Source organism: Anser brachyrhynchus (genome assembly GCF_964034855.1).
Source record: "Anser brachyrhynchus genome assembly, chromosome: Z".
NCBI classification, from domain to species: Eukaryota; Metazoa; Chordata; class Aves; order Anseriformes; family Anatidae; genus Anser; species Anser brachyrhynchus.
In genome coordinates this window covers 8,339,436-8,362,907 of record NC_137697.1, presented here as the reverse complement: position 1 = coordinate 8,362,907, position 23,472 = coordinate 8,339,436, and the positions used below count along the sequence as shown (strand labels likewise).

The 23,472-nt window shown below is 36.2% G+C and overlaps 1 protein-coding gene across 12 annotated transcripts in view; it reads left to right on the top strand.

Moving 5' to 3' along the window:
• LMBRD2 (LMBR1 domain containing 2) overlaps positions 1–23,472 on the top strand; it is a 50,597-nt gene that overhangs the window by 3,612 nt on the left and 23,513 nt on the right. For 8 of the 12 annotated variants that reach the window (XR_013943710.1, XM_080574253.1, XM_080574260.1 and 5 more), the window contains 15 exons: positions 4,302–4,529; positions 4,982–5,061; positions 7,201–7,296; positions 7,847–8,014; positions 8,898–9,108; positions 11,316–11,390; positions 12,007–12,120; positions 12,747–12,930; positions 13,795–13,976; positions 15,302–15,435; positions 15,785–15,890; positions 16,567–16,664; positions 18,466–18,569; positions 19,748–19,794; positions 23,256–23,358. Coding sequence is in view for 10 of the 12 variants with exons in the window: in XM_080574253.1 (XP_080430379.1) it covers positions 4,356–4,529; positions 4,982–5,061; positions 7,201–7,296; positions 7,847–8,014; positions 8,898–9,108; positions 11,316–11,390; positions 12,007–12,120; positions 12,747–12,930; positions 13,795–13,976; positions 15,302–15,435; positions 15,785–15,890; positions 16,567–16,664; positions 18,466–18,569; positions 19,748–19,794; positions 23,256–23,358 (1,876 nt within the window). In the remaining 2 variants the exon portion in view is untranslated. Of the gene's footprint in view, positions 1–1,412; positions 1,615–4,301; positions 4,530–4,981; positions 5,062–7,200; positions 7,297–7,846; positions 8,015–8,897; positions 9,109–11,315; positions 11,391–12,006; positions 12,121–12,746; positions 12,931–13,794; positions 13,977–15,301; positions 15,436–15,784; positions 15,891–16,566; positions 16,665–18,465; positions 18,570–19,747; positions 19,795–23,255; positions 23,359–23,472 lie in introns of all 12 variants that reach the window. The other 4 variants (XM_080574252.1, XM_080574259.1, XM_080574257.1 and 1 more) reach the window with 2 other exon arrangements.

Here is a 23,472-nt window from a genome sequence, read left to right as displayed (position 1 = left end):
GGACAACCCTGAGACATCTGCAGAAAGTTTGATATAACAAAAACTGGGAAGGGCAAAAGCAGCAATTAGATTAGTCTGCAAAATGAACAATCTACTAGTAAAATAACAACCTACGAATTTTGAAAATAATAAACCTATGGTACAGTCTAATCTGGAATTTCTGATTAAAGAGGAATTGGGAGTCTACTTTAGTGAGACCAAGGGGCTTCCTTCACAAATAAGCATTACTCTTTTCAGGCATTCTTTAATGATATAATGTCAGTGTACCTCTGTTACTAAATACAGTGCTATATAAAAGCTCAAAGAAATTATAGTTTTTGTTTCTGCTGTTTCATTTAGTAATTTGAGTATTTCTGCACCAGGCTGAGTAGTTAGTTCATTTGTAATGTAGATGGTCATGAGCTTGGTTAGTCTTGAGGTTGGCAAGGTAATTTAAGACTTGATGGTAGGGAGTTTCCAAGATAATTTAAGTGTGAACTGAACTCTTGATGGTGCTTGTTAAGAGTTATTAGCTGGGTTTGGACCTCAGAAGATTTCATGTCAGAATTTTGAAACTTGTGTCCTGTATGGGGGTAACCAAACTCTTCCATTCATGAGATTAAAAACTTACTATTTTTGCCTGTGTCTGAAACAAAACAAGAAAATTCTAAGCCTAAACAAGAGCATACCCTTGGTTTTTACTGGCTCATTTTCATTCCCAGTGTCAATTTTCCAGCTTTTGATCTTACTTGTATTAAATCGTAGGTGCTTTACTCCCCAGAAATGGAGTGTGCTGATAGGTGCTCTTCCCTTCAGTGAGGAAACTTGTTACGTCTTCTAAGTGCTCAAGGAGCATTGTCTAAGCAGAGACAACATTCTGAGCGAGTTCATTGATTTCAGGAGAAAATTCTTTAAGGGTTCAGGAATTTCAGCCAGCTGATACTGTGGAGTCATGTGCTAATAGTGAGAAGCCTGTCAAAGCGAAGAAACGGAATTATGGGAAAGCAGTTTACCTTTGAGCTAACGACCAGGTTCAGAGGCAAATGCTGCTTGCCACAGAGAGGCATGCCCTGCAGTAATATATTTTAAGTCCTGATACAAGTAATTCTAGTACTGTGGGTCTCAAATATGGCTGTCCTATTAGGCAGAATTTTGTTCGCAGTAAGAGCTCCTCTCTAGCATTATGCTTCTCACCTTGCATTTAAGCAGTTTGTGTTAGGAACTAGTTTTAACCTATTTCTGTAAAAAATTTTTTGAACTGAAATTTTGAAAATGTGTATACATTGTTTCAAAACAATTTGTCATTAGTTGTAGTCTGGTACAATCATAGTTATTCAGGTTGGAAAAGACCTCTAAGATCATCTAGTCCAACCTTTAACCTAGTCCACCACTAATCCATGCTACTAAGTTCTACCTCTACATCTTTCTTGAAGACCTCCAGGCATGGTGACTCAGCCACTTCCCTGGGCAGCCTATTCCTCTGCACAACTGCTGCACAACTTTTTTGATAAGGAAATTTCTCCTAACATCCAACCCAAACCTCCCCTGATGCAACTTGAGGCCATTTCCCCTCGTTTTGCCACTTGGTGCTTGGGAGAAGAGCCTGATCCCTGCCTCACTACAACGTCCTTTAAGGTAATTGTAAAGTACAGTGAGGTCTCCCCTGAGCCTCCTCTTGTCCAGGCTATTGAAGCCCAGCTCCCTCAGCTGCTTTTATAAGACACATTCTCTAGGCCCTTACTAGCTTCCTTGCACTTCTCTGGACACACTTCAGCACCTTGATGTCCTTCTTGTAGTGAGGGACCCAAAACTGAACAGAGTGTTTGAGGTATGGCCTCACTAGGGCAAAGTACAGGGAGACAATCACTTCCCCAGTCCTACTGGCCACACTATTCCTGATCCAAGCCAGGATGCAGTTGGCCACCTGAGCATACTGATGGCTCATGTTCAGCCAACTCTCAACCAATACCCCCAGCTCTCTTTCAGAAGGCAACTTTCCAGCCACTCTTTCCTCAGCCCTGCACTGGGGGTTGTGCCCCAGATGCAGGACCCGGCACTGAGCCTTGTTGAACCTCATACAGTTGGCCTCTGCCCATGGGTCCAGGCCACGCAGATCCCTCTTCAGAGCCCTCCTGCCCTCAAGCAGATCAACACTCGCACCTAACTTGGTGTCATCTGCAAACTTACTGAGGGTATGCCTTTCAAAATGATGCCTTTCATTTTGTATTTTGAGAGTTAAATTAGGAGCCAGGTGAAGAGCAAAAAAGATGTTGTTTACTTGGATAACTACGAAGTTGCTTTTGTCTTTGAAAGTGGTTGAAATTATGGTACAACTCAATTCCTTCTTTATTTTAGAATGTTTGGTGCATGTTTGTAATCTTTTTTGGATCCCATCATGGTAGAAACAGTGCAGCATCTTGCACAAGAAAATTTACCTTCAATCTTGATTGCAGCTCTTTAGGTATGACTGGTAAAAAGTTGTATAGGTGTGACTCATGGAGCATATGCTGTATAATGGTATTTACATAGCATAAGGTGTGGCTATAATAGGCACCCAAAGCTACGTATGTCAGATAGTACTGGCTTAATGAAGTAAATATGAATGGAGAAGAAACGCTTCTTGGTGGATTTCACTATTATACTAGAAATAGGAAAGATTTTCTGTTTTCTGAGGAAACAAGAATGATACAATAGAAAGCACAAGGACATGCTCAGAGTAAGTTACAGAGAAATTAGTTAGGTATCCTGCATTCACGATTTACAAATTGTCTGTCCAAAATGTAGGACAGGCAGATAGTAAGGGGATGCTTTGACCTCACATTAGAAATAATTAATAACGAGAATGATTCTAATTAGAATTATTAGAATAATTAAATAATTAGAAATACTAATTATTCAATAAACATACTAAGATGAATAAAAGATAAAAAGTGCATGTATGCATTTCTTACAAGATACAAGAAGGTAACTCAATCTGTTTTCAGAATATGGGATGCTCAGTGGACAACAGTTAACGGATTAAAAAGACTACTTTCACTGTTTGGAAATTAATTACAAAAGGAGCACAATGGGGGAGACCAATCCTTAGGAAAAAATCACAGAATAACCATTTTCTTTATTGGAAATAAGACAACTTTCAGTTGTGCTTTCATACATGACATACCTGCTTAAGCAGTGTACTGAGAGCTTAGTAAATAAGTGGTTTACTTTAACAAGTTCTGAAGGAATTTTCTGAAGGAATTCTGAGGGAAATTTTAGTAGTATCCTGTCTTTTAAATCTTTGAAATTCAGTCAAAAGTGAAAGCAATTAAAAATACGACAGTGAGGAAGCCGTGCTAAAAAGTATTTCAGTTGAATGAAACCAGCTAAAATGGTAACTTTGGTGGAAAGGCAAACCAGTCTGACCAGAAAAATAAACATTATTATTTTTTAATATATGAAGTATCTGTGATTAAAATGATACTTGTAAAAAAAAAAAGAATAAAATCAATCTAGAAGCATTTTAACTAACCATGTAACAAGTTGGTGAAATTTTCTCTAATAGATTTGTGCAGCTCACTGGCCCTTTACTTAATGACATGCCTGTATGAATATGGCTAAGTATTTCCAGCAGTCCTGACTGTAACAGAGTAAATAAGTGCAGAGAAAAGAAAAGTGTAGCAAGTCTAATATGAATGAACTGAGACCTGTGCTCTTCTGAAGAAGAGCAGAAGAGGAGTAGGAAGGTGAATTAATCAGCTGGTATGTTGTTTCTTGTTACGTGAAATTTCAAATCTAAAAAGAGCTATATCACAAGTAGACTAACCTATATTTCACTGTATTTTTATGCTCGATTAACTAAGAGTGGAAAATTTAAATGCATGGTTGAGGAACGGTTCATTTTAAAAAAGCTACTTTTTAGCTTTCTGGAAACATTTAATTTTTAACCTTTCTTTTGTCCAAAATAGTTGATTTCATCTGGAAGGGGGAAAAAAAAAAAAAAAGGAATAGCTTTTCTTTTAGAATTTATACTAATCCTGAAAATTAGGACTATAGTCTTACTAACAGACAGAAGAATTGACTTCTGGATCTTCTGGACCACAAAGATGAAATAGAGTAGTTCTGCTGTGTTGCTAGAAATGACAAATTGGAATGTCATGATATTTTGATTTCTGCAGAGAACTTCAGAGCACCTTGCTGAAAATCTTGTTCGTGTTATCAGAGTCCTTGTGTGAAATCAGAAAAGTCTATTATTGCGTTTAAAAATGACAGTTAAACAGCTCTTTTCTGCATATATAATATACAGATATTTTAATGTAATTAAATGTTTTCTTGTGTTACAGTTCTGATCTACTTTCACGTGAGCTGCACTGTGTGGCTGGAGTGATCCTTCAATAATGAGTGGTGCAGCTTTGGGACTTGAGATAGTATTCGTCTTTTTTCTGGCCTTATTCCTACTTCATCGGTATGGAGACTTCAAGAAACAGCATAGACTGGTGATCGTAGCAACATTACTGGCTTGGTATCTCTGCTTTCTTATTGTGTTTATACTGCCTCTGGATGTTAGTACGGTAAGAAACTTGTAAGGTTTTCCATTCTGTTGTGTAAAATGTGTATTTCTTTTTTAACTCTTAATTGCAGTAGATAATATCTTAAAAAGCAAATAATGTTTTCAGATAGTATCTTTTTAAACTAAACACATCACTTTTTTCATGACTGTTTCTCTGTTTACAGTCAATTTTGTTAATTTCATCAGTAAATGAATCTTTCAAATGTTTTAGAATTTTTATAGAATTTTTTTAAAAATCTGTTTCAACAGCATAAAAACACTTTCAATTTTTTACTTAATTGTCCTGCTGATTAAGTGTTGTTTTGAGTGTTAGATAAATTGCTCCCAAATGTAAATTCAGAGGACAGGAATTGTCTTTAAAAATGGGACTTGTTATTTTTAGATTAACATTGTATTTTTTGCTTGTCACTGATGGAAAAAATATATATATACATATGTATATTTGTCTTTTAGACAATTTATAATCGATGCAAACTTGCTGTTAACTCCAGCCCTGCAGAAAGTAATGGCTCTTACGTTACTCTTGCTCCAAGGTATGAGTTGCATGTTTTCTTTGTTAGAATTCTTAAAGAAGTATTTTATGATTTTCTTTTTTTTAAATGATAGGAGTGTACTGTGTTTTTAGGACTAATAAACAAATGTTATTTGTGTGATGTGATATTTGAAGATAGTAAGCATACAGGAGCGTGAGGGAAGAGAAGATGAAGAAAAGCGCATCTGTTGGTAGCGCATCTGTTATTTGTAATAACAATAGTTCTAGTTGATTACCGAAGTATTGCTATTTATTTTTTCATTTCACCATAATTTCTTCTGTTTTGTTGCTAAAGAGATAGAAGGAAGCTTTTTTGAACAATCTTGCTTATCCGTCAGGAGATGCCTTGGTGAATGCTTAGATTTTCAGATCTGAAGCCTTTAGGAGTATGAAGGAAAGATAATTTTACATGTTATGAATGTAAAGATTAGTAGACTTTTCTTATATGCAAGCAACATATCTACTTACTTATTATAATGGCACATATAATAATTGGAGTTAGAATAGAATAGTTCAGTTGGATATAGTTGTATCTTGGAATAGTTCAGATGATCGTCAAAGATTGAGTCCAACTCCAGACCACCTCAGGGCTAACCAGAAAAGAAAGAAAGCATGTTACTGAGGGCATTGTCCAATTGCCTCTTGAGCACTGTCAGGCATGGGGCATCAGCCGCCTCGCTAGGAAGCCTCCTTCAATGTTTGGCAAGGTAAATAACATTTTCCCAGTGTCCAGTCTGAACCTCTCTGGCTAGAAATTTCGGAGTTAATTAAATTGATAGTATACTGCCAAAGTAACAATGGCCTGCTTGCTTTTTTCAGGCAGGAAGGAGATCATCCCTAAAGCATGGGGAATGTAGATGAATGTTGGCTCCTTCTGTGTGTGGCACTTTCACCTCCATTAGCTATTTCCACACCTTGTAGGTACACACAGTGTAGGACCTGTAAGGTGTTTAGAACATTTAAAGTTTTGGTTATGTGTCATGTATTGCCAGGTTTGTTACTCCAAAGTGGAGACTACCTGGAAGTCGTATATCAGTGGAAGAACTGTAAAATGCCAGATTTAGTGATGCAACTTTTAACCTTCTATTTAAGACTGCTCAGTGTGTGTTAGTTAAATGTAGATAAATACATGATTTGAAGACTATTAATAGCCTTTTAATTTATCTATAATTCCAGAGTATGCTGATGGGTGTTGTAGTATATGACTTATCAAATAGGAATATTAACCTAATTGCGTTGATACTATTAGTGCAAATCAGCTCTTAAAACTTTGAAATGTTTTAGTCACACAGCCTGTCATACTATGGTAATTTGATAGTTTGAAAATATGTAGGCTATGTACATAAAAACTCACAACACAGGCTTAACTAGTTTGACTCTGGAAAACATCAATTATTTCTCAATAGATACTCCTATTAAACTGGTAATGTTACCCCTTGACTCACCAATATTTCATTACCCAGATAGGTGTGGGGGGTAAAAAAAAAAAAGAATGTCTTAGTGTAGATGGCCACTTTGTCACTTGCTGTCTTCTTTTTAAAAGGCTCTCATGACTTTCTTGGGTTTCCTGAAGCAAGTGCTACCTGTCAGAAAAATATTGGCTCAACAAATTAGTTCATGGAAGTCTGACTAAAGTGGACTGGGTTACAGAACAACTAATATACTTTGTTACCACTAAATGATATAGGTAGTATGTCTAGGTGATGGACTCCCTAGATATTCCTGAATAATCTCCTCCACTAGCTAAAGCTGAATGATCTGTCTACAGAAATATTTTTTCTTTGCATGAAGTACTCCTTGCACAGAAAAAAAAATTGAGCCAGTAAATTGTTTATTAAAATTGTTTCATTTTCTTTAGTCTTTGAGCTGTTCTTTCTCTTTAAAAAAAAAAAAACAAAACAAAAAAACCCACAAGCCATCCTGTCCAGATATCTTATTTTTAATGGGGAGAATGCTAAATACTTTTTACATGGAAATACAGTTCATTCTTTACCGAGGTGGTAGATGGTTACCTACTTAAATAGCAGTGTATTACTTTTTTGCTTTTTTCAAAGTCCTTCCTTGGTAGGGGAATTTATAGGAAAAAAAATCTATACTATTGACCTTAAAACTAATAATAAGTTTTCTTATGTTGTTACAGCAAGCAAAGATGTTTCAAACCATGGAGTTATATTCCTGATGGAATTATGCCAATTTTCTGGCGTGTTGTGTACTGGACATCACAGTTTTTAACATGGTAAGTAAGACAAAGGAATGACAGTTGGACTGATAAGTGTATAATTTATGTCTAACATCTGAACAGTATATGTAATACATATATATATAATATATATTATATATGTAATGTAATTGTACTTTAGACTACAGGACATCAAAATAGTGCTATGAATAAATTGCGCAATTTCTGAGTAATACTATAAATTATTTGGTTTAATCGGTTCATACTATATAAAACTATAGATACAGCTACAGCAAACGGATTGTGCTTTTGGTTTAGATTGATGTATGGTCTGTGATCAGCCCATCCTCATATTATTTTTGTAGCTCAGTCAAGAAGATTGGTAGTGAGCTCTTGATTAACAGAGATTTTTTTTATAGTAAAGCTAACCATATTGCTTTTATCTACAACTTTTTTTTCAGGTTTACCCTTGGACTGGTACACCTAGGATAAAAACATATAGTTAGCTCATTTTGTTAGAAGCTTGAGAGTCTTTAACTTAAACACTCCTGTGTCAGTATCTTGCCACTGATAAGCTACTTTTTGGTATTGTTTGCTTTCTTCCTAGGATTCTGCTACCTTTCATGCAGTCCTATGCTAGGTCAGGAGGGTTCTCCATTACTGGAAAGATTAAAACTGCATTGATTGAGAATGCAATCTACTATGGCACTTACTTGCTGATTTTTGGAGCGTTTTTAATATATGTTGCTGTAAACCCAAAGTTCAATTTACAATGGTAAGAGTAATGTTGTAAGTACTTGCATGAGTTCTTAAAAAAAAAAAAAAAGTAAAAAAAAAAAAAAAACACATAAATGGCCAGCGTAAACATGTTCTGTGGATAAAATGTGTCTTTAAAACAAATAGTTGATCTGATTTTTGCTAGGCAGAATTTTGTTAATTTTTTCAAATGGAAAGAGATAAGTTGACTTTGTAGGAATTTTCTCTTGTAGCTTTCTGGTTTTTTGTAGGGCAGGGGAATTGTTTTTGTATTTGCAGTGATGTTATTTTTTTCCACTCACTGAAAATGCATTTGTCTCTAGTGCTGAAACTTTTTCTCAGTGCTTTCAAAACATCTTTGACAGTATTTCCCGTGTAATACTGGTAGATTCTACTTAAAGCTCATAAGGTAATTTTAAGAAAATTGATACTTATAACACCGCTGATACTCTTCCATGCTAGATAGAGTAGTAAATGCTGTTTTGTACTGCCTAATTGCTTTCAACTTCTGTTTCTGAAATACTAATCCTGGGTTCTGAGGCTGTTTCTTAGAGAGATTCCAATTATGGTATTTTGATCTCATTTTAATTACATTTGCGAAGTTCATGTCCTTTCCTAAAGGAACGTATTTTGAGACCAAATGCTTATGTCTCCCTCCAGAGAGGGTGCACCTGAAAGAACATTTTGCTGCTTTCAGAAATGTGAGAGGTAGGGAAAAATCATGGCAGTTGTAAATGCAGCCAAGGCAACAGACTGGGCCTAGACAAGAATTACAGATGATACTGAGTTTGTTCCTGTAAATTTGAAAGCCCTCTTGGAGCACAGATACTTCAAAGTTACTTTCTTGCAGGTGGGAAGTAGGTTGTAATTTGTTTTTCTTTTTTTTCCTGTTTGTTTTGAAGGAACCAACTTCAGACTATTGGGATAGCTGCTGCAAACACATGGGGTCTCTTTCTTCTCGTGCTGCTTTTGGGCTATGGTTTGGTGGAAATTCCTCGTTCTCACTGGAATGGGGCTAAGAGGGGTTATCTTCTCATGAAGACCTATTTCAAAGCTGCCAAACTAATGACTGAAAAAGCAGATGCAGAGGAAAATTTAGAGGATGTTATGGAGGTAAGTAACTAGATTTTGCTGTGAAATAAGTGAAGGCTGCTGTTGTTCATCTCTGAATTTCCTGGTGTTAACATACTTCTTGGCAAGAAGCACAAGTAGCATGAAATTTGAAGTATCTGTAAATTAAGAAAATCATCATAGTGTGCCACTTGATGACACTGATAAAAATCAAAAGAGAAATAGAAGAACCTGTATTTCATGGCAACTTGATAGTCATAATTTGTTGTTGTTTTTTTTCTTTTACTGGCCCTTTTGGAGTAATATTGGTGACTAATTAATAACATTCCAGAGTGATGCTTGAAAATCTAGTGTACAAATAATTTGCAGGAACACTAGCAAAACATGTATGTCTTGCTTTTGTGCTCTGCTTCCAGTGTGTTTCTGCAATCTTGAAGAATTTTTAAGTTGAATTTGCAAGACTACAGTGTGTGCCTTTTGAGAACAGAATCGATAGATCACTGGTTTTTCAAAGAGTTTCTCTTGAGAGAGACATTATTATTGCTTGTGTGATTGAGCAATAGTCTCTTATGTAGTTCAAGAACAGAATGGAAAACCAACCCATTGAATTGCTGTTGCTTGCTGTATTGCTGTAATACCATGGCTTAGAAGTAATGTTTCAGAAGACTTGTAGGGTAGGGTGGTAACTTATTTTGACCTGTCACCAAAGAAAATAATAGTAGAATCTTCACTCCTTCAATAACAGCATTTCAAAGACAAAATTTACTACAAAATTTACTAGAAAAAGAGCATCAGAAACTTTGCTTACCATGCTAGTAGCACTTGCTGTTTTGCACTGGACTGTTCTTTAGTAGAATGACTGACAGGTTTTGAGATTGTCTTACCCAACGTATTATTACGCATTAACAATATAATGCATAAAATCTTGTTTCAAGAATTAAGATCTGGTAATATACTCTTTTTTTTTTTCTTTCAATCTATAAACAATTGCACTATTCCTTTAGAATTCTTGGCCAGTATATTTTCTCTATTTTCTAACCTTCGTAAGAACAGTGAAATACTTGATAATAAGCAAAAATTCTTAAGAATTCCAGTGCTGACTGAGAACTTGATTGTAAATTATACATTGCTGCTATGGCAAATAAATCACCAAGTTTTAGCTCTCACCCGCTTAAGTTTAAGCTTTTGTTTTCTTCGTTTATCAGAGGGAAGACATTACTAAAACTCTAGAAATCATAGTACCAGAGGACACCTAACAAAATTGTTTGGTTTTATTTACTTTTTTTTATTCTGGTGCTGTACTTAACAGGGCTGAATGTTAGGATTGACCTTTACAGACATTCTTGCAGGATTTTGTTTGTTTTTCTGTATCGTACCATATAATGGCAATTTTTTTGCTCAGTAGATTCAGACGGAATTCTGAGTCACTGAAACCCACCTGTTAGAACAGCCTTTTAAACATCGAAGAACTGTCTGCATCTACTTAGCCTTCCTTGTTGCACTAAACAAACGAAGTTCTTCTGTCTGCCTAACCGTCCTGTTGGATGTGATTTCTAAACTTTCACAATTACTTCTGTTGTCTAGACTCTACAACTTGTATCTTTTTTTAAAGTACAGTTTGTAATAATAAGAACACCATCAAAAGATTGTCTCTGCATTGTTGATAGGATGAAAAATAAAACCTAGTTCTCACTAAGCCTGATAAACTGCTAGAATTGTTTCTAACAAATTATTTAGCTGTTTTATTACTCATAAATATCAAATAGTCTTAGAAGCCAGCTATGTAGAGATAAATGTGAGCAAGATAGAAGATAGTGTAAAAAGATACTCATTTAGCTACTTGAAGTAATAAAGTGAAACTAAACAAGGTAAGGTGGAGACTCCGTTATGTACAACTAAAACAGGAAGGTATGCTCCATTTCAACATGCGTGCATAGAAACCAATCCTCTACACAATTGCAGAGTAATACTTGGACACTGTCAATGTGGTATGTTTTTTTAAATACACAACTTCTTTGTGAATACACATTCAGTTGTCTTTTTTTAGATGTCTAATAATCATAGAATGGGTTGGGGTGGAAGGTACGTTAAAGATCATCTAATTCCACCCCACCTGCCATGGGCAAGCTTTGCTGGTTAGAGGCTCTGATGGTTAGTGTTTCCATTGGCAGGGATGGGGCTCTTACCTGACCCTGTAAAGTTATATCTAGTTAACATATTGAAACAACTTTTTTTTTTCTTCTCAACAGGAAGTCCGTAAAGTAAGTGAGAGTATCAAGTATAATCACCCCTTGAGAAAATGCGTTGACACAATACTGAAAAAGGTAAGTAATAATAACAATAGTAAAAAAATAAAAATAAAAAAATTGCACATCTTTTGCAATAACCGTTCATGGAGGTGGGAGCACATCCTGCACCTGTTGCTTGTTTTCTTTTCCATTTAACATAAAATCTCTAATTGGAGTTTTGTGGCTTTCTGACCAGACTTGGAGTTGAAATTCTTTACAGAAGGATTTCTTAAGATGAATGTAATTATCTGATGTCTTTTGAGATACATAGTATATTAGAAACGGAAGTAGTAGCAGTTGATTACTTATAAAACCTTCTTTTGAAGTATAATGAGGTATGTAGCAAATGCCATCTGTTTTTTGCTGTATGCCTTATTCTGAATTCATTCAAAACACGAAGTATGTTTTTGATAAACAGATATGGCACTTTGAATTATTTAAGAATATCATGCTGATCTTTCTTGAACAAGAAAATATGGACTTTTCTTCTACTTGTAGAAGATAGATTTTTTTTTTTTTTCCTTTTGATACTGGCATCTATATTTAGAGTGAGCTTTTCTGTTACACAAAATGCTTAAAACATCTTAAAAATAATTAACAGAAACCATTTCATTTTCCTGCATCTTTCAGTCAATTTTCTTTTTCTTACCAGTGTCCTAATGAGTACCAGGAAAGAATGGGTAGGAACATGGATGATTATGAAGATTTTGAAGAAAGACAGAACAGTTATCCAAGTGAAAAAAGTTTGGTCAAACTTCACAAGCAGGTAATAATATATAATATGTATATATAATTAGATATTCTCTCATTAATAAATGACAGAGTGCCCAATTTATGCTAATGTAATGAGAATAAATGCAAATCAAGCTAAGATTTTCAGATTTTACCTGAATAGCTCTATGTAGTGTTTTTTTGGGATGCTACTTAACTTTTCTCAGCAAAAGAAAATATGAATTTTAATATCCCAAATGATCCAGATCTGTTTTCTGGATATGTGAGAACTGTTCTTGTCACTAGACAACTTGAAAATATTTTAATTGCTGTGATGATTTGATGATTTTTGATGGCCTTGTAACGACTGATTGACAGTGAATTCTTAAAAAGTAACTAGTGAAAGAGTGGCATTCACTGAGACTCAAAAATAAAGTGGTATTTTGGAAAAAGGAGGCTGTTAATGCTACACATCAATTGTGATAAAAGAAGAGCAAAACCCAGAAGTCGTGTAGTTCTCTTGGGACTTTTCTATTAAGATAGTTAACTGTCTGCTTTTGTGAGCATACAGAATTATCTTTGCAGTTCTGTAATGTAGAATTTAACGTATTTTTGCAAGGCTTTTCTCTCATTTTTTGAAATGAGTATGTTGTAACCATAATTTCTTGGAATTTATGATAGGTAATTTATTCAGTACAGAGGCATCGTCGTACACAGGTCCAGTGGCAAATTCTTTTAGAACAAGCCTTTTACTTAGAAGATGTGGCAAAAAATGAAACTAGTGCAACTCGACAATTTGTTCATACGTTTCAGTCCCAGGAACCAGAGAATAAATTTGTTCAGTATTTCTACACACCAACTGTTGGTAAGTGCTGTTGTGCAGATTTGAACATGTAAACCAATTACAGTTTTATATCTACAGTTAAATTTACTGGATTAATTGGTAATGTTCTGTGAGAAGAACAGATTGTTTTATATGAAAATGTTCAGTTACAGTAGAAGGAAGCAAATGTGCATTTTGGTGCATTTATTTAACAGAATAGCCATCAGGTATTAATTTTTGCACTTGGCCATAAACTTTTTACAAACTAATAGCTGTAGCCTGTTGCAATAGTCATTGAAAACTTCTGAATCTTTAAAAGAAAGAAAAATAGAAACTTCAAATTAATAGATCATGGCTACCTTCTATATTTGTAGGATATTGTCGGGGTGTAAGCCCTTGTGGATTGAAGGAAAAAGGACTCTTCGTCTGTCATGAATTGAATATTAGGAGATGTGGTTGCTGGTGTATCTTTTTAGAAAGTGTCTTCTCATCATGTATTAACTTCTAATTTGTTGTGTACTAGCAGTGAGTTATTGGTGGGGTAAGAAAACTTAATTTTACAGCCTAAGCTTTGGTTATGGTAGAGTAACAGATGTACAAACAAATAAAAAGTGGGTCACCCATAGTATTTGGGCTGAAAGTGAAGAGTCTTGTTCTGCTGCCCTTCATCATTTTTGCAAAATTTACCCCCAAAATCCCAATGTTTTCCACAATTGTGCATACGATTCCTTAGGGGTGAGCCAAATCCCTAGGCATCAGAAAAGTTCTGAATTTGAATTTGTGGAGTCACACATTCAAGCCTTGATTTTAAGGGTGTGCATGCAAGAAGTTTATAGCAGTGTTTTGAGAGAGTTCTGTTTCTGGTTGTGTTAACCCATTAGGGTTGTATGTGTATTTGTTTTTCAGAGTGGTACTGGGAATGTCTTCTACGACCATGGTTTTACAGGGTTCTTGCAGTCGTTTTGGCCATGTTCTCTGTAATCGTCGTGTGGTCAGAGTGCACATTTTTCAGCACAAATCCGGTTTTATCACTATTTGCAGTTTTCATACAGCTGGCAGAAAAGACATATAATTATATATACATAGAGGTAAGTTTGATCACTCAACAAAAACCTTTATAGCTAGAATGTTATTACAATAGTAGTAGACCAAACTGATTTAAAAACAAGTCTCTGTAAATAATGTCAGCTTTCAGAAGCTCTGTAAAATACAAAATATGAAATTTTGTTTTTGTGGAGGAGGTCTGCCTCTTGCCACTTGTTATATTTGTCTATTACAGGGTGAAGTAGTAGCCCCACTGTCATGAACACCAGGTGTAGAATAAAATGTGCAACATTAGCTTGGAACTTAAATATTTGACTTTGCGTCTGATTGACCGTGTGTGGCCCTTCTCCTAAATTGGAATGTGCTGCCAACCACAAATCCAGTTCTGGGAGATGTGGCTAGCATATGAGTGCACAAAAGTATCAGGAAAGGAGATGAGATGAAATATTTCAATATACTAATAAAATAGGTTGAACTTAATGAACTTAAAATACCTGTTTTTAATACTATTTATGGGAAGAAAATGCCAAATCAGTCATAGTAATTATAAATCACTTATATTAATGCCAGTTACATAATAAGTAGTGGAACAAATGTTTCTAACATCAGTTGTGTTATATGAAGCATGGAACTTTTCAACTATCATTCAAAATTTAAACTAGAAAAAAAAAACACCTGAAACTCATCTCAGAGTTGGTGTTACTGTCCTGTCTCAAAATGAAAAATTACACTGCAGTCAACCTGTTGCATACTCAGACTGTGTGCTAACACATTGGTAGAGTTCTTGTGGTTTTAACCTGGCCAGCAGCTAACCACCACACAGCTGTTTGCACATTCCTGGCCAGCAGTGGTGTGGGGGAGAAAATTGAAATGGAAGATTCAAGAACTTGTGGTTTGAGTTTAGAACAGTTTAATTAAAAACAAACAAACAACAACAAAACATGACAAACAGAAAAAACAAGTGAAACGAGTGATGCACAATGCAATTGCTTGCCACCTACTGGCTGTTCTCCAGCCAGTCCCCAAACAGTGTCAGCTCTCCTGGCCAACTCCCCCATTTTTATTGCTAAGTGTGATGCCATATGGTTTGGGATATCCCTTTGGCCAGTTTGGGACAGCTGTGCTGGTTGTATCTCCCCTCAGCTTCTTGTGCAACCCCAGCCTTCTTGCGGCAGTGCTGCCCGAGAAAGTAAAAAGTCCTTGAATTAGTGTAAGCACTGCTCTGCAACAACTAAAACATTGTGTTATCAATATTGTTCTCATTCTAAATACAAAGCACAGCATCATACCAGCTACTAGGAAGAAAATTAATTTTATCCTATCTGAAACCAGGACAGTTCTACATTCAAATTTCACTTTTCTTTTCCAGATGGCCTGTTTTCTTACCATCTTTTTCCTAAGTATTTGTGTTTATTCCACTGTCTTCAGGATCCGTGTATTTAACTATTACTACTTAGCTTCACATCATCAGACAGATGCATACAGTCTCCTTTTCAGTGGCATGTGAGTATGTGACACACAGTTTGCAGATTTTCTGCTGAGTAGTCAATTGAAAGTATCAGTTAAACTCCTACTTATATTCTTTCATTTATAATCATATGGGTCTAAAACCTACTGAGCTGTTCATCATTATTCTGTGATAATAGAATCACAGAATGGTTTAGATTGGAAGGGGCCTTAAAAATCATCTAGTTCCAAGCCCCTTGCTGTGGGCAGGGATGCCTTCCACTTGACCAGGTTGCCCAAAGCCCCATCCAACCTGGCCTTGAAGGCCATACATCTTATTATGATTTCTTAATATCTTTAATGCAAGAGATTGATTTAAATGCTGTTATCTCTTACATTTGTGCAGGTTATTTTGCCGTCTTACTCCACCGTTATGCTTGAACTTTTTGGGCTTGACCCATATGGATGCAACAATCTCTCACAGAGACGCTCAGCCAACTGCTTACACATCAGTAAGTACAGAAAATATGGTATTGAGGCTTTGTATGGTTCAGAGAATAGGAAAAATAGTTTGTAATACTTTTTGTAGTGAGATTCAAATATTCATTTATTTTTTCACTAATATTAGACAGTAACAGAGCAAGAGTTTGGTAATGACTGCTAGCTACACAGGAGTTGTTGACAACTCTGCTTTTTGTTTTGGTCTCTGTCTTAAGAAAGTACAGCATTATGCTGGAGAGCGCAAGCTGTTCTACCCTTCCTGACAGCTTTAGTAGGTTCCACTGGCTTTAGCATAATTTTTCCATCTTTATGGATTAATACCAAATCTAACTGGCCACTGAAAAATACTGAGTTTGATTTTACTGAGCAATTGATTTCTGACAGCAAGTGGCATCTACCTTTGTCATTAGCAAGTAGCGTCCTAATGTAGTCCTTCTATAGCAGATGAAAATATCCATGAATTTTTAACTGATTCTGGATTAGGTGAGATAAAAAGAACTAGCATCTTAAACATTTTTAAATGTTTTTTAAATTTTTTTTTCTGGACGTTCTGGGTCAATTGTCTGAATCAGATCTGTGATAATACTTAGCATGTATTGTAGACTGAAAACAACCAGAAAGTTCGTGCTATCTACTTGTATGTAGAAGTATATCATTAGAGCTTGCTCATGTGGATTTGTTTTCCAGATAATGGGATCAATGAGAGTGCTGTCCTTCATTGCGGATGGATTCTATATATATTATCCAATGCTTGTTGTCATTCTCTGTATTGCAACCTACTTTAGGTAAGTAATTTGCAAGGCTCATCCTCCACTTTTTTTATATTAGTAACTTCAATTAAGAAGAGATTCGCTTCTTTCCAGCAGTAAACCTGGAACGTGTTAATGGATCTGTGACATATTAATAAAAATGCAAAAGATAAATAGCGATCAATTGTTTTATGTGAAATTTATACATTTTAAGAATATCCTTTCTTAAACCATTTGTTTTTACATTTAACTTAATTTCATTTCCCATTAAACATTCATTAATCAGATTGTGGGGTCCATTCTGTTCAACCTTCGGAGCCCACAAAAAATTAGATTATGCTATTTGAAATTAAAATTATGGTGAGGAAGCTATATTTTCAGCAAGATTTTCCAATAAACCAAGAAGCATCATTAGAAACTCTTTATCTAATGAACTTTCTAACAGACTAATAACAAATCTCTGCTCAGTTACTGGACTAGCTTGAAAGCATAGTGTTATAAATCATTAAATCTTGCTTGCCTAAGCCACAAATTGCAGGAGTCTGGAAGGGTAATTACAGAAAGTTATATGCTTGTTTGGTCCTTAAATTGGTTTCAAAATGTCTGCTGCTGACCACTGTAAGAGATGAGATAGCTTTTTGTCTGACCCAGCTTGCCTATGTTTACATTTATTTTCACTTCTTCAGTCTTGCATTGCTTTTCAGTCAGAAGCTATGTATGTGTTTAGCGTCATCTGGAATGTAGTTTGCCTTTAATGTCCTTCAGTAGCCTATGTACATTCACATATAATAAGGCAACAAGAATACAGTCCTAGCTTCTCCATGCTGATCTTCAGGTTAGGCTGGGGGGAAAGAATCCCCAAAAGAAATGAGAAAGGACAGGAAAATGCTGTGTGTGACCTGTCCATGATGATCCTGGGTCTTCACTGTTACGGTGTAATAGAAGAAAAGAAAGTAGAATAAGTTGTTTTGCATGAACTCTAATGCTCTGTAAGAAATTCACGTACATGTGGAACTGAATGTTTAATTAAAATCTATCAAATAAGGCTGTCTCCCTTACTTAATCTAGCTGTCTTAATGCTGAGATAGTACAGGAGAAATCTTCTCTAAGTATATAATGAAGCGATTTTTGAACATGATGTTGATGTTAGTTTGGAGAGAGGAAAAAAACAAAAAACATGGATGCTCTGGTGGGAAGTTGAAAATGTTTCTGGATACAGTTCCTGAACTAGCTTAACCCTAGACAAAAGATAGACCAAGCTTACTCTGGCACCTGATGGGTATTCAAAATGATGGCCTTCAGCTGAAAAGAATGCCAGGCATTTCTTCTGAGTAACAACTGCAGTGAATGTGGATTTCTTGTTATTGCTGTTTAAAAAGAAAAAAAACCAACACACAGTAACAAAAACAAACAAACAAAAAAACCACAGAGAAATCATAATGTGCATAACATTGATAACATTGATAGTAATTTTCCTCTGGCAGAGGAGAGTCAGTTGGATATAATAAGCATAAATTCTGTTATGTCTGAGGAGGTTTCACTTAATTGTCTTAAATCATTTGCATTACTCTCAGACCATAAGCATTTTTATCTCACTACTTGCATAGGAATATTACATTACTTTCAATTACATTTAGGAACCAGTCACTGTTTTGAACTTTCTAATCTCTGAGGTAATCTTTTTTTCTTCAATGTTGTTTTTTTTCTTAGAATTGTCCAGAAACTTCTGAATAATGTTTTACGTTTTGCAGTATCCAGACTACTCACTGTGATTGAACAAAGGAAATTTCTACTGTGAATTAACAAAGGAAATTTCTTATTCTTTTGCTTTTACCAGTTTAGGAACTCGTTGTTTGAATCTTTTGGGATTTCAGCAGTTCATGGGGGACAGTGAAATGACCTCCGATTTGATTGATGAAGGAAAGGAGCTAATCAGAAGAGGTATGTTAGATTCTCTATCCTGTTCTTCGTAGAAAGTATATTGCATGTTTCCATGTCTGAAGTGTTGGGGGGGAAAAAAAAAAAGTATATAGCTTTTCAGTGTTATGAATGGTACTGAGGCAATCTACTTACTGCACACAACGCAACAGATTCACAAGACAGGTTGCTGTGTAAACACTGTTGGACTTCATTGACATCTGAAGTAAAATATCAGCTTTATTTGTACAGTGTCTATAATTTTACAATTCAGTTAGGTGGTGTTCCTTTGAAGTCATTAGTGATCTAATAATACCTGAGCAGGTGCAGAGATCCTGTTTAATCTCTCATAAAGGATAGTTACCGCTTAAATTGTCTTCATAATAAACAAACTCATTTCAGTCTCTGTGTGTGTCTGACCTGTCCAAATTCCATCGTTCCCTTTTTTTTTGCCTGAAATCTGAAATATTTCTGTTAACTATTATGTTTTATCACAGTAAGCATGTTCTGTAGAGTTGTAGTTATCAGCTGTTTTGGAGAGCTCTGTTTTTTGTTAATTTTTTTATCGAAAGAGTTCTTGTTTAAAGCTGGTTGTGGTCCTGAGTAAAGGTTCAGAAACTAAAATCTGTGGACAAAATGTTATATTATGCAATACTTTTACTTCTCCTTTCATACTTTATTAGAAACAAAACTAGCTAGATTAATTTAGAGGGTTTTTTTTTTTTTGGTAATCGGGAAGGGTGTCACTTACTCCCCCCAACAACAGATTACTGTTTCTTTGGCATTGTAATGTTACACTTCCAACTGTATAGCAGATAATGACACAAACTATATCGGTCATGCTTTAGGCTTCCCAGAACTTCAAAAAGGTTTTGATTTAATAACACTCAAGTTTCTTCTTACTGTTATTCTTAATGTTATACTTCTTCCAGTCATTTCTTCAAGTTTATTCTTGCTTTGCCAACTGGTATCCAAATGTTACGTCTTGACAGAAGATATCAACATGATGAATTGATTTTAATGGGAAACTCCATAATGATAGACAAGCAGCTTTGTCTTTGGCTGTATTTAATTGTATGAGTCATGTGTTCAATAAGAACCCTGGTAGTTAACGCTGGGTTTTCATTCCCTTTGTTTAAGAAAAGTCTGTTGAATAACTATTTTTTTGGTACATAGCTGGACTTTTTTTTTTTTTTTCTTAGAGAAAAGAAAAAGACAAAGACAGGAAGAAGGTGAAAACAGAAGAAGGGTATGAGCATATTTTCTCTAATCATAATTTTAGTATAGTGCAATATATGCTAGGATTTGCCATTGCTATTTAATTCATCCTGAACCATTTGACAAAAAATATACATATCCTCCAATAACTGTTGGAATCAGTTTAATCTTGCAGAATAGTCATGGCTGGGGGAAAAAGATAATTTACATGATCATTTTAAAAGATGAGAGGTTGATTGTGGTCATGCTACTTGGACACTCTTGTTACTCAGTGTGCTATTAGAAAGACCTATGCCTATTGGTGTAACAAATGTATCTCCTTTTAAGCAGGGTCCCAGTCTGTAGTTTTCAAAATAATCTTGAATGGCTTGCTCTCAGTCCCTTCTGTTGATACTGCTCTGCTTGAAATAACTGTAGAGTTGCAGTGTTGGAATATTCACTTAAAATGGGTACTGTGCGCTCTCCTAAACTTACCTGTTTTGTTTGCTCATTAGTTATAATTGGCACAGGTTAATTTTTTTTTCAGAGAAGGGAATTATATTAAGACAGAATAAGTGCTGTTGCCACTGAGTAACAAACAAAATATTTCATTCAAATCTTTTCCAGTGCTTATTGAGTTGAAAGATTGTAAAACCATATAATGGCTTGGGTTGGAAGGGATCTTTAAAGATTATCTAGTTCAATCCCTGTGCTACAGGGAGGGATGCCACCCACTAGAAGATATGGTTGCCCAGGGCCCTATTCAACCTGGCCTTGAACACCTCCAGGGATGGGGCATGCACAGCGTCTCTGGGCAACCTGTTCAGTGCCTCACCACCCTCTGAGGAAAGAATTTCCTCCTAACATCTAATCTAAATCTCCCTTCTTTTGGTTTAAAACCATTCCCTCTTGTACTACCATTATCTGCCTGAGTAAATAGTTTTTCTCCATCTTTTTTATTAGCCCCTGTTAAGTACTGAAAGGCTAGAATAAGGTCTTCCTGAGCATTCTCTTCTTCAGGCTGAACATCTCCAGCTCCCAGGCTTCCTTCCTAGAAGAGGTACTCCAGCCATCTGGTCATTTTTGTAGTCTTCCTCTGGACCTGCTCTAACAGATCCACATCTTTCTTTGCTGGGGGCCCCTGACCTGGGTGCAAGTGGGGCCTCACAAAGGCAGAGTAGAAGGGGGCAAACACCTCCCTCAACTTGCTGGCCGTGCCTGTTTTCGTGCAGCCCTGTTGGCCTTCTGGGCTGCAAGCACACACTGCCGGCTCATGTCAAGCTTCTTGTCCAACCCCCAAGTCCTTCTCTGCAGGGCTGCTCTCAATGGGTTCTTCTGCCAGCCTGTGCTCATGTCTGGGATTGCCCCGACCCAGGTGCAGCACCTTGCACTTGGACTTGTTGAACCCTGTTAGGTTCACATGGGCCCACTTCTCAAGCTTGTCCAGCTCCCTCTGGATGGCTTCCCTTCCTTCTGACGTATCAACTGCACCACTCAGCTTGGTGTCACCTGCAAACTTGCTGAGTGTGCACTTGATTCCACTGTCTGTGTCATTGATAAAGACATTAAACAGCCCCAGTCCCAAGACAGACCCCTGAGGGACACTACTTGTCACTGGTCTTCACCTGAACATAGAGCCATTGACCACCACTCTCTGGGTGTGGCCATCAAGCCAATTCCGTATCCACCGAATGGTCCACCCTTCAAATCCATCTCTCTCCAATTTAGAGATCAGGATGTTGTATGGGACCATGTCAAAGGCCTTACAGAAGTCCAGGTAGTTGACGTTGGTCGGTCTTCCTTGTTGACTGATGCAGTTACTCCATCACAGAAAGCCACCAGATTGATCAGGCATAATTTGCCCTTTGTGAAGCCATGATAGCTGTCTTGGATCACCTCCTTGTCCTGCATGTGCCTTGACATTGCTTCCAGGAGGATCTTCCCAGGCACAGAGATGAGGCTTACCAGCCAGTAGTTCCCTGGGTCCTCCTTTCTACCCTTTTTAAAAATGGGAGTGATGTTTCCCTTTTTCCATTCACCAGGGACTTCACCTGACTGTCACGAATTTTCAAGTATGATGGAGAGAGGCTTGGCAACTCCATCAGCCATTTTCCTCAGGACCCCCGGATCCGTGCCATCAGGCCCCACAGACTTGTACCTGTTCAGTTTCATCAAGTGGTCTTGAGGCTGCTTTTTGCTTGCAGTAGGAGGGACTTTGCTCTCCCAGCCCTTGCCTAGATGTTCAGGGGCTTGAGAGAGACATGGGAAGTCTGACTAGCAGTGAAGGCTGAGGCGAAGAAGCTGTTGAGTACCTCAGCCTTCCTCATGTCTGTTGTTACCAGAATATAATTCAGGCAGCTTCAGTTAAGCAGCTTCAGTTAACTGTAGCTTTAGTAATTGATTTATAGCATTTGGAATTTCATACAGTCACAATCAGAGAGAAATCCAGAGCATACATGTGAAAAATGAAATGACTAAAGGGGAAAATATTATTTACAGAAAGGCAAGATAATTCTGGGACTAAAACCTCTGGGTTCTTCAGGCTCAGGGAAACTTGCCTTCAATTTTTAATAACAGCCAGTATTGCAAAGACCTTTCTTCTGATGATCCCCTCAGCACCCTACATCCCATAATTTAGGACTTGCCCTTTATACAAAGTGATGTAGTAGTAAATGCATGACGTATTTAGTATACACTGAAATGATCTGACATAAAGCAACCATTTTAGTTTCAACTACAAGCTCAATTTCAGATATTACCTATTTTTTAAATTTGCATTAAATACTGTAGCACATCCATTCTTGAAACTTCTGGGGCTTTTGAGAGTATTATTTTTTACTGGATTACGATTAAATGTTTGATCTACAGCTTTGAACTATAAGATTTGATGGTGTAAATCAGTACAGTAACTTTTGAGTATACCAGGGATCCGTATATGAATCTGAAATACATCGAAGTTAGTGGAGCAATTGGAAAAACTTCTATTGATACATGAAGTTATCTCCTAAAAAGAGCAGGTGATATTTTTTTTTTCTAGTACTTCATACTACTCCATATTAAAAAGATTAAATGCTAAAATGTTAGATGATGGAATGGAAGAAAAAGAATAAGCTTAGTAAAAATAACCTTTCAATTTTTTTTGTCTGTGTATTTTACAAATCTACCACTAGATGGAAGGAGAAATAAGAAAACAGGAATGTTTGTCTTATCACCGTAACTTAGAGCATTTGAAGAACTTTGTAGATTTAATATGTAGCTTGTTTCCTCTGAGACATTCTCTTCTAAAGAACATTTATTGAAACTGGTTTTGTGAAGGGACTTACCTTGAGTTTAAAACAAGAGTTTTTGCTGTATAAAGATATCAAACATTAACTTTTTTGAAGTATTACTTTCATAGTATGTTGTAATTGACCAATTAGCTTTAAATTGTGGAATATCTCTTGATGCTAGGTATGCTGTAGTTGCGTTACTCTTTCCTCACAGCTAATGTTTTTCTATTTTGTCTTTTTCTAGGAATGGAAAGAGCGGTATGGAAATAGAGAGGATTCTACCAGAAACAGGGTTGTCCACACAGAACAAAAAGAATCCAGTTTCTCAGAGACCAATACCAATAGACGTAAGTTTTGTGTGTTTTTTTTTTCTGTTGTTGTTCTGAGTGTATGCATTTTTGTTTGTTTTTAGGTTTTTAATATCTTGTCTGCACAATTACTGGCTGTGTAAGAAAGACTAA